This window comes from Melanotaenia boesemani, chromosome 4, assembly GCF_017639745.1.
Source record: "Melanotaenia boesemani isolate fMelBoe1 chromosome 4, fMelBoe1.pri, whole genome shotgun sequence".
Lineage (NCBI taxonomy): Eukaryota > Metazoa > Chordata > Actinopteri > Atheriniformes > Melanotaeniidae > Melanotaenia > Melanotaenia boesemani.
In genome coordinates this window covers 31,992,267-32,004,080 of record NC_055685.1, presented here as the reverse complement: position 1 = coordinate 32,004,080, position 11,814 = coordinate 31,992,267, and the positions used below count along the sequence as shown (strand labels likewise).

The window sequence follows — 11,814 nt, the reverse complement described above, 5'->3', positions numbered from 1 at the left end:
CATTCTGTTTGCATGGTGCCCATTACGGCTGAGCTGATGCATTAAGACAAAGCCACTGAGAAATTCAAGGTCTTGTTGTTTTTTTTTAAAAAGGAAAAAGAAAATACCCACACACTTAATATATGATTGGAAATAACATTGCATAGCTGGAAAAATATAAATTAAATTAATAGTTTGTAAAAAGATTTTTGTAAGTAACATTCAACCCTTTATGGAGTATAGGGCAGTATTCATACAAATAAAGAAGATTCATAATTAAATCTCAAATTGTAGAAAAAACATATCATTGAATAACAGTAACAATAGTTAAATTGTTGATTTTAAAGAGGTGACAAATATATTAATTTCATCATGGTGCGTCTATAAAATTCATTTTGTTGCTTTGCATCTTTAATTGTACATGAATGCCTTATACTTGTGCAGATTTCTGGGAAACATAGAGCAATTAAATTCAGTGCATCACAAATGCGACTTCAAATGCAGAATGGCTTATAATGAGTTGTCCCTTCATTTAAACTAATTTAATTAATTTATCCTGTGAATGATTTCTGATTGATTCTGTTCAGTGTTATTTGTTTTGCATCTGTCAGTCTGAAAAAAATCAGTATTGGTTTGTCTGCAAGAGAGTTAGCATATCATGTTTTTCCCAAAGGAGATCATGAATTTATATTAAGTTGCTGAAATTAGGCTCAGATATAACATGCTAGCCTGTATGGTGCAGTAGCTGAGCACCACTGAACAGGACAGCATCCACCTGTGTTTTGGGGCTATGCTAACTTACTGATTGTAGCTTCATGTTCATAAATGAGGATGATAAGATCATTTTACTCCCAGTAACTGAAAACAAGCATATTTACTAAACATTGCATCTGTATCTTTAGATAGCCTGATTTATGTTAACATATGAGAAATCATTCAGTGTTTTTAGACCCAAATGAAAAGAGTTTAAATGTAAAGAAAAAAATTATCTGAAATAAGAATTTACACAGCATGACAATATTTTCAAGATGAAATCATTGGACACTTTACCTGATTTCCCCAAAAAGATTTCATGTGTGCAACGCCATTGTGTGCTTGTGTAAGTTGGTGGATTGTTGCAAGACTATTTCCTACTGATAACATTTCTGCTGACTTGATGAGCAGGCTGCAGTTTCTAAATCTCATTATGCTGTAGACCCACTTTAATTACCACTTCCCTGTTTTTATTCACACTGACAAGACTGCTCATTAATCACAGGAGCAAGCCCTTCCATTTTACGACAACATAGATCAGCAAACCACAGAGCGTGCAGCCCACATGATGTGACGGCGGGTGCTGCTGTTGTGGATCAAATCACTGAGCTATCTTGGGTCTTCCCGTAAACTATTATGGCTCCAACCAGCTCAAATACCATAAAACTGATTGACTTTCATGCATTTAAATGATCATAGCTGGAGAAAGATTGTTTTTTTATTTAAAAAAATTGTTGCAACCACAAAGAAATATCACCCTTTCACTCTGTGAATGCAGCCAAGAGGAGATTTTAAGCTTTTTCATAACAGCATTCAGCTATAAGGCTGATAGAAAATCCTAGATGCTCTTTCATAGAAGCTGTAAGATTCTGTAAACTGTAAGCAAAATCAAACAGGTTGAAGGAAAACAACATAATACACCGCTTTAAATGAGTTCTTTGCATTACCACACACACATTACCATCTATCTATCTATAGATAGTCAAACAACAGTTTTTAAAGTATTTGCTCCATCAGGAGTGTTTTTCATCAGCACAAAGAAGTTGACCTTGTTTCTGTCTTTGGCAGCTTGTTTGTTTCTCTTCTCTCAGCTGAATATGTGAATATTTTCTGGCCAGGATTTTTGGAGGCGCCTAGTCAGACAGTGTGCAGCTTTCCACTATTAATAACCATAAAATGTCAGTGAGGAATGCACACAGTACGCTTACCTTAACTGGATATACTAACATGATGTCACATTGCCTCAATGAGATTAGCACACTGTAGTGTCATATGGGGTTGAAGTTCCTTGTAATAATATCAGAGAGCACCAGACTTGTCTGTTTTAAAGGCTGAATGGTAAGAAATAATCTATAACATTCAGGCATGTGCTGCTTGGGTTGTTCTTGGCAAACTAAGCAATGAGAGGAGCCATTGGTTACAGTTGTGGTGAAGTTTTGAGTCCACAATCCAACATGGAATAGCTGTGTGAACCCTTAAAAACCTGCTTCTTTCCTTCAATAATACATTAAAACAGACAGAAATCTTACCCTTGACACTTTTTATTTTAAATCTGAAAAACATGTCTACTGTTTCTCAGAGGGCTTCAAAGGCCATTCGGTATGAGGTCACTGGGTTCTTTCACTGTGTGGTGAAAGGACCTTAGAGTCCCAGACATAGTATTGGATGAACCAGGCCAAATGACACCATTTGTAAGAGCAATTCTTTGGGGGAAAAAAGGGCATTGGGGTCTTCATTTGAAGCCAGCGGAAAACACACACATGGCAGCCAAACACATGACTTTTGCACTCTTAAGTGGGTGCTTGGAAAGGTAGGCAGACAGACATCAATATTCAGTCCAGGATCAACACAAACTGAAACAAGCCTTTTCAGATGTCCTGCTTAGATGCATCAAGTCAATCAAATTTAGAAAAGGCCTAGTTTAGCATTAAGATTGTATGGCTGACACTCTAAACCCACTCTTGGCTTTGACATTAACAGATGCCTGATCAGAACTGAATGTGCACAAACTCACAAAGTTTTCTCTTTCCTTTACTGTTACTGTGTTTTATAACACAGAGAAAAGTATTAGAATAACCACTTTGTTTCCAGGTCAGTCATTTAGTCTGGCCATGCCTGGTATTTAATGAACATTGACATAAAGTCAGAGAGACAACAAAACAAAGATGTCAAAGTCCACAACCATCGATGTGCTCACATATTTTACATCCATGGTATTTTTGTTTATCTTTGCTGTCATCACGGCTCTGATGGCAAAAGAGGAGAAAAGGTGGAAAGTGATGCCAAGTTGTCATCAGAGGTGGGATTTTCATTTTTGTTTATTGCCTGTTTATCTTGCACACATTCACAAAGGACAAACCCCAATGACACTGATGATATTCTGTTTTTTACTTAGTAGGTGTTTTGTGGTAATTAGTTATAAATTGTTAACATATTCATGTCCACCTCAGCAGAGAAAGACCTTAATATTATGCAAAGGTTAGGTCTTAGGCTCCTAACTACCAAGGGCCCACACAAAAATTTGCACTCAAATGGCATGAAATGCTTCATTGCTAAGCAGACTTGACAGAAGTTTAAAAGCATATAGATATAAAATAATCAAGCAAGTTGCAAATTCAGGTCCTGATTCATCCATAATGGAAAAAACAAACACATAAAGGGCAGATGTGTGCCTCTGCTACAGCCTGCTCGGAAATATATCTGATGGCATGGGCTCAATAATTAAAAAAATGTTTCAGTCCACTTAAAGAAAAGCACTGTGTGTAGACGCAGCAAGGAAAGTGAAACTGGAGTATTTATTTATTTGTTGTTGTTTGCTTTGTGCATACCAGCTCATACTTAATTCACTTTAATGTGAATCTGTGTTGCTTGTCAGTTTTGGCTGTCTTCATCATCCACTCTACACACCAACTACAATCCTGTTGCAAAGTTCAACAAGATACCTTTGCAAAGTGTGGCTTGCAAGGAACTTAAAGCACTACACTGCTAACTGTTAGAGCTTAAAACTAAGTTTTTGACTTGCTTTGATGGAACGCTGACATGCATTATGCACATCCTGGGACTGTCATTGTTCTGCAGCATCCTGGAGCTGAGAAACTTCACAACTTTGTGTTCCAGTCTGGAGCATCACGTGGCAGCTACATTTTACTTCAAGCCAGCAACTGGATACCAAGAAACTAGCCATTTTGGACACACCATTCAGCAATTATTGGAGGAAGAAAGGAAAAGAAAGAGAAAGTGACAGGGCCAGAGATAAGACAAAAGTCAATATGGGACTGACTTTTACTTGCTGAGGAGAGATCAGAGAAGAGACAGGATGCAAGATGGATGCCAGGGTCAAAGTTCTGTAATGTGGCTTTAAAAGAAACTAAAAATTAAACAGTTTTCAGGCTTTTGAAAAGTAAAGACTGAAAAGGTGAAAAACAAAGGAAGTAGAGGGCCCCATGTCTGGGCTTGCCTTTGGCCCCAAAATGACTTCACTGCTGCCCCTCAACGTGAACTGGAAAGCCTTTGGCACTGTTGTCATGCTGTTCTCTGCAATGCTGATATTCCCAACGCAGCCTTGCATGACTCTGAAATGTTTGTTTTGTCAAAGTAAGATCAGAGAAAAGAAGAAATGTGTATTTTTTAACTTCTGCATTAAGATACAAGTACATCTTAAAGGCAAATGATGATTTTTGCTGTTTAATGTTTATTTACTTCTTGTATCTAAATACATGTTATAGACCTGTTATATGTTTTTGTTTTTGTTTTGTTTTTTACATTAAACCAATTTTATGTCAGCACCTCTACTACTTTACTCTTGTGCCAGTAAACCAGCAGCCAATTTTAATATTGTTTCAGTTAGTTTTCAAACCACATGTTATGCAAGTATGCCTTTAGCTTGCCAGGAGCTTGTAAAATTAAAGCAAACATGACCATCTGTCCCCAGTTTGTATAAAAGGGGCAGAAATGCCTTCTCAGTGTCAGTCAAACTGGTATATTTTCTCCTTTTCTTCAAGCAGCTCCAAAACCCCTCAGGACTAAAATGTTCTTGGGGAACATCTGGGTCTTTTGTGAGGGTGAACATGATTTTTCCACATTTTGTTAAAAGATTTTCACAACAACCAGTTATTGTGACCAAAAACCACAGAACGTGTGTCTTTTTTCTTTTTCTCTAATTCTGGATACATTAAAAGTTTTCCCTGTCTTGTACAGGTCATTTATCCAGATAACAGAAATTTCAGACCTGTCTGAAGCCCCACAGCTCATCCATAAAGTGCTGGATCCTTCTGGATAACTGATACTTCAGAGGTTATTTTGAGCGCAGAGATTTGCATCAGATAGCAATAAAAATAAGGGCTGCGTTGAAACTGAATCTGCTCAAGATTGATCCAGGAGCTGAACATCTTCACCAAAAACTGATCTCAGCAAACACGCCAATTAACCGTTTAATTGCCAACGTTTCAGAGACATTAGGTAAGTTACTGCAGGAGGCTGAATCTGAGCAAATGTGCGCAAACTGCTGAGATGAGATTAAACAGGCCTCACCTGTTTAAGGAAAAGTGGGTGAGGCATATAAAGTTTGTAACAAAGTTAAACTGTGCTGTGTGGTCGTGAAGAAAATGTAAACAGACTACAGAGCGGCCAGACGTGAACTTGACTTAGGGGCACGCCCCTGCAGAGACGCCCACACAGGCTGAAGACACGCGCTATAAGAGCACGAGGCGGTGTTTGAGCGTCAGTGGGGATACATCTTCAAGTCACCATGCTGGAACAAGCAGGCGCACTCTGCATTGGAAAATGTTCCTTAACGCTTATCAGCTCCTTCATTTTCCCCTGCAGCGGTGGATTTTATTAAAGGGAAATATATGAAAAGACTTTTTTTTTTTTAACCTTTTTCATTTTTTGTTTGTCGACTGAATAAACGGTTTTAAACACGCGCTGCTCTGAATGAATATTAATCTGAGGATAAGCGACCTGTCGAGCAGTGAGTTTTTTTTTCTTCTCTTTTTCAAATTAATAAATTATATCATTACATTTTTTGCTTGAAAAGTATACAGAGATTATATATATCTATCTATATATATAGATAGATAGATATGTGTGTGTGTGTGTGTGTGTGTGTGTGTTAAAATTCTCAATGATAATAATTTGATATTTAGATTGTCTCTGGATAATACGGAAAACGAACAAATGCTTGTCATTAAGAAACTCTTAATGGATCTGCGGTATAAAATCTCGTGCATCCCACTGAGCTGCATGATCATACCTTCAGACCTTAGACTTCGAAATCAAAGCCGGAAACCAAGGTTTTCAGATTCTGAAGGTTATTATTCATTATGTTAAACTATAAACCAAATATTTGAAACTAATTTGTTTTCGTATTTTAGCATTTCTGTAGCTGGGTAAGAAAGTAATAGCTATTTAGAGATAAACTGAAAAAATAATTGATTGTTTTGCTTATTTGGCTATAGGAAGCCCAAACAATCAAAACTTTAAGACAAAATCAAATTAAGAATTATTAACGAACACACGGAGCTGCCATAAGCAGCTTCAGGACTCTTTGTAATTCACTCAGTGAACCCTGCTGCTTTTTTTTTTTTTAAAGTTCCTCTAAATTGTATTTAGAGACAAGCAGCAGAGCACTGACTGAAAGATCAACATTTGTCCTGTGGTTGGGTTGAGATCCTCTTTCTTCCACCAATTATTCTGGCTTTTTCCATCAATCTTTATGTGCAGCATTTACAAATATTCTATTAGTGTAGAAAATTAAACTAAATTTAACACTAATTCTTATTTGCACTTTTCAAACCACATGTTTCTTTTCTGTCTCTTGCAGCCTCTCTTAGTGAAGGACCCCCGGCAGTTTGCAGCTCAGAAATGTTAGATTTGAGCCAGTTAAACTGCTCAGCCTCCAGGTTACCACCTCATGGAAACAGGTTGGCCATCTTGACCATGACCCTGGGCATCATCTCCAATATCTTGGCTCTCTTCTTCTTAGTTAATGCCTATTCCCTGCAGCGGCGGCGCTCCAAAGCTACATTCCTCTTATTTGCCACATCCCTGGTGATTACAGACTTCATTGGCCATGTGATTATTGGTGCCCTGGTCATCCGACTCCACCCTTCAGAAGGTGTGAGCACAAAAGAAGGCAACATTTCTGCTGGCCTGTGCTGGTTCATGGGTGGCAGCATGGTGTTCTTCGGCCTTTGCCCTCTCTTCATGGGCTGTGCCATGGCTGCAGAGCGATGCCTGGGTGTTACCAAGCCGCTGCTGCACTCATCCTTGGTCACCAAAAGACGAGCAAAAGTCTGTCTGGCTGTCATCTGGTTGGTAGCTCTGTGTGTGGCATTGCTGCCGTCCTTTCGACTTGGCTCGTACACCTATCAGAAACCTTATACATGGTGTTTCATCAAAGTTCTCAATAATACTGAGAAGGTAGATGTGGTTTTTGTAGCGCTGTTCTCGGGACTTGGTTTGATCTCGTTAGCTCTGGCTTTAGTGTTTAACACCATCAGTGGACTGACTCTGGTGCTGGCCCGGCTCCGGAGGCAGCCCGGCTCCCATCACTCAACCAAGTCGAATGACATGGAGATGGTGGTGCAGCTGGTCGGTATCATGGTCACCTCATGCATCTGCTGGAGCCCTCTGTTGGTAAGTACCAGGAAATGCAATAAAGGGAGAACAAAGTTAGGTCGTGTTTTAAAAACAAGATAAGGTGTATTATTAGCTGTGCACCGCAGCTGTGAGTCAGGACTGTGCTCAGCTCAAAGTGACAACGTCTTGCTGATGCATAGACCTTTACTTCATCCAACTTTAACCTGTCCAGAGGTCCAATGAGCAGTGCCACCTAAAAAAGTCCCATATTTGCAACAGATTTAAGACACTGTTTTGCTCATTGTGAGACTTTTGTGTCTCTGGTGGCTGAAAGTTGTGTGTACAGCTTCTTTAATTTATTTTCAGTTGCAGTACAAATAAACAGAAATTGAATTGTAATTGTAAAATGTTTGCAAATTATGTAAAAAATATGATAATTGATTTCTTACAGAAATCATGTATTAGGAGATAGAGGAGTAGTCCTCCAATAAGAAGCTTCTGGGGTTTGAACTCCAGCTTTCAAAGTCCACATGTTAGTTTTTGTGATACTGATCCTCACAAATGCATTATCTGTGCTAATGTGAGCGTGTGTTTCCTAGATAGAAAGTCTTCTATCTTTAGAACAATATGCACTATGTGAATGGGGCCGTTACTGTTATGTGCACTGAGTGGCCAACAAAACAAAAACAAAGTCCTATATGTATAAATGAAATTCATTTGGGAGCAGGAAGAATTGCATATCTCATTCAGCAGAACCAGTTAGTTCCCACACTGCTAATATTAGATTTTCCTCTCTAAATAGGACGTTATGGCTGGCATGGCTCAGTGGGTAGAGTGGTCGCCCTGCAGCCCAAGGGTTGTCGGGTCGATCCCCAGCCATCGAGCTCATGTTGAGGTGTCCCTAAGCAAGATACCGAACCCCTAATTGCTCCTGCTGGGTCGTGGTTGAGCGCCTTGCATGGCAGCTTCCACCATCAGTGTGTGAATTAATCATTTATACACAATGTAAAGCACTTTTGGTGCCTTGATAAAGCGCTATATAAATCTTATTATTATTATTAGTTACTGTTAAAAGTTTAAAAACATAGATATTCATTCATAAAGTCATGTTTTCTCTTATAACTTTTCAGTTTACTAACCACTCTCAAGATGAGACTCATCTGAACAAACAAACAATCATTTCAATATGCTTTTAATACTCCCGAACTTAGCAGTTTGATTCAGCAATGACTTGTGAACCCTGCAGGTGTAAAGGAGTCTATGAAGTTACAGAAAACTGTAAAGTAGGCACGATTGCTTTCTTATTGCATTTTTATTAAATCTTTGGAAAAAGCTAAAACAGGGAGTCTATTTTTGAAGAAGAGGCAACTTTAATTTGCTTATGTCTGTATGAGAGGATTATATGATCCTATAAGCTGCCAACAAGCCGGGGTCACATAGCAGCAGTTCACTGGAAGAAATTGTACTCATTCTCCTAAAACTGCAACTCTAATAAACTTGTTGACAACATTCAAGGACTGAACAACACAGACACACTCAGTCCTTACTTTGGAATGATGACAAAGTGACCTCAATGTGTTTGTAAAAACACAGAGTTCTGCTACCACTAGTAGGTTTTCATTTGTACAGCAAAGCCATTCACCTGGTTTAACTAGACCTGGCTTAACTGGCTTTGCTAGAGATCCTGTTCTATCGTGTTATAGTAGTTTATTACATTATATTTATTACATAGTTTAATATTACAGCTTTAAAATTGGGCTTTAGGTGCGCTGTAGTGCAGCAAAGTTCACTCAGCCTTTTTTTTAACACAAGAAAAGGCTGCATATAATTTAAGCCTTTTTGCAGTTATACTGGTAAATCTATATCCCAAACTACATCACACGGTCACTTTTAAAACACTTGTAATTAACTGATGCTGCTACAATGCTGTTTTTAATACTTTTGTTGTAATTCCAGCTTCCAGGTGTGAGACACTAATTTTGTTTTTCATAATAAATAATAATATTTCTTCCCTACAGATCTTTGGCTTGATGTCAGTGGTCCGCTTCTACATGCTTGATGCCAGTGGTCCGCTTGGGGACGATCTGTGCAGGTACATAGACCTGATAGTGTTGGGAGTAAGGTTTGCTGCATGGAACCAGATCCTCGACCCCTGGGTCTACATCCTGCTGCGTCGCAGCGTGCTCCGCAAAATCTACCTCATCGCCAAGTGCCAGGCAGGACTGAGGGGTACTATGATAAGCCGCTGGGAGCAAAGCTCTGTTCCCAGCTTGGACAAAAATGCAGTCAACCAAGTCTGAGCAGAGAGACTGACTGACTTTGTGGACATACTTTGTAATCAGGTAGCTGAATGCAAAGACCTTTATAAAGAGACTTTGGGGGGCAACTTTGAGGCTATAATGGTGGAGCAATCCAGCTTTCAAAGCTTGTCATTTTTCAGTTCTTTCATTTTAGATCTGCTCATGGATTCAATAACATTTCTTTCTTTTCATACATTTACATATTAACTGTTGCCTGACCTGACAAATGGAAGCTAGCTAATGCTATATTTTGCACAAAATATCATCAAAGTACTAATGTTTACTTACAATAAGTGAGCATTCCTTAATATTCTATTTACATTATTAAAGGGTAAAGAAGTATGTAAATGCAGCACTAACCACGCTTTTGTGCTGAAAGACTCAATGAATTTTAGAAGGGAAATTTTAAAGTCTGGTTTTATCTCCAATTTAAATTTTCACCAGCTTTAAAAGTTAAAAACCTTCTTGCATGGTGACTTGGTCTTATCCAGTAGCCACAGAAGAACTGAACTACATCAGAATAACCATCAGAGGGAACTCAAACCCAGAAGTATAAGTGTTACAATAATGTTATGTCTTCTGCTGAATGTACTTTTTAAAGGAATGTTAATATTCAAATAGTATGGAGATTATCTGTGTTTGAGTTTATAAGTTATTTCACATGTTAAACTTGTTGTTTGTGTGAAATAATGTCAGATTTTGTAAGTTAATACTTAAATATTACCCTCAATTTACTGAGGATGTGTAAAGAGCTTTTAAAATGAATGTAAATAAAACAGTGCAGTTATGAAAATTTGCATTTAATTTTCTCTGCCTTGTTATAAAAAGGAGGGTATGTGGATGGTTAATAAATACGATAGTCGGTATGCTCATACAATTCCACAGTTAATAAGCAGTAATCTTGTAAAACCCAGCAGCAATCATTCAGTCAGTCTGAGTCGATTCTTGTATTTGAGTTTCTTTAGAGTTCCCTGTTTTCCACAAAAATGCTTCTTTGCTATGTTTTCTGTTATGTTTAGATATAACAGAGTTAAATGACTTCAGAAACAAACTAACAAAAAAAACCCTGATATCTCTGAAAGTGGTTAGACTGGATTGAGAGTAAGTGAAGAAGCAGCCCAAGGTCCGGCTCCTTGCAAGAAAGATATTTCTTAAAAATGAGGGATGGCTCAAGTTTTTTGGACAGTACTGTTGTTCATATTTTACTGAAAGGCGAGTGTGATCAGCAGCAAAGGTGTACATCTGAGTAAGTTTGGACTGTGCTTTCAATAACTGAAATGGATTATCTACAACGGTCATTCAGTCAAACTAAACATTAAATCAAGAACACCACTGAGCGTAGTGTGTGGATTTAGGCTTAACTCAGTACCTGCATGTTTCCAGCCACCTGTGTCAGCCTTATGATGACAGTTCAGCTCAGCAGTAAGTTAAAGATTAAGTGTACTGCGATCGAATACTGATCCTTCTCAGCACAATTTATGTCCAACCAAGTTCACGTTGTCTTCAGATGGACATGTTTTCTAAGAAGTGTCAGTGGTCTGCTGCTTTTAATTTTTGTCAGTTGTATCACATCAGATGTGCATTTATCAACACTGAAGCATTTCAAATCTAAAGAAATGGTTGAACTGATTTGAAATGTTTGCTAAGTCTCATATTCAACAGGAAAACTCTACACTCGCCCTCATGTGCGTGATTACCCCTGTTTCAAGCTCAGGTCTTCTATCAGAGGCCTGGGATCTTCAGTGCATTTTCTGAGCCGTGAACGGCGCTCTTCTGGACAGAGATCTCGGATGATGTTCCTCGGAATTGTTGGAGCTGATCTCCCAGGAAGTCACAGCCCTGAGTGCTCTGATAACAGCTGGCACCACTATTGCCTTCATTCATCACATGTTTTCAGTCTATCTGTTGTGGAGCAATATATGGCAATAATCATACAAGTATTCATGAATACTCTAACTACTCAGCTGAAAAGGACTTACCACAAATCATTCCTTCTACTCTTCAAAATAGTAAATAGTAGGAATGTTTTAAGATTTAAGATTCAGTCAGAGTTATAATATTTTAGAGGAAAATTGTGACGTTACAGTACTCCTTTCAGTTAAAAAAAAGAAAGGAAAACAGTAACATTAATAGTAAAAAAAATGTAGAGTAAGAAGTAGAATAAGGTACATTTTTACAATTTTTAGTATATTGTTTAAAGTTG

General features: G+C 38.2%; 1 protein-coding gene across 1 annotated transcript; it reads left to right on the top strand.

The window, feature by feature from the left end:
• Positions 1-5,473: 5,473 nt before the first annotated feature.
• Positions 5,474-10,382, top strand: ptger1a (prostaglandin E receptor 1a (subtype EP1)). The gene is made up of 3 exons (XM_041983389.1): positions 5,474-5,701; positions 6,554-7,368; positions 9,330-10,382. The coding sequence occupies exons 1-3, from the start codon at positions 5,665-5,667 to the stop codon at positions 9,609-9,611; spliced, it is 1,134 nt and encodes a 377-aa protein (XP_041839323.1). The 5' UTR covers positions 5,474-5,664; the 3' UTR covers positions 9,612-10,382.
• The last annotated feature ends 1,432 nt before the right edge of the window (positions 10,383-11,814 follow it).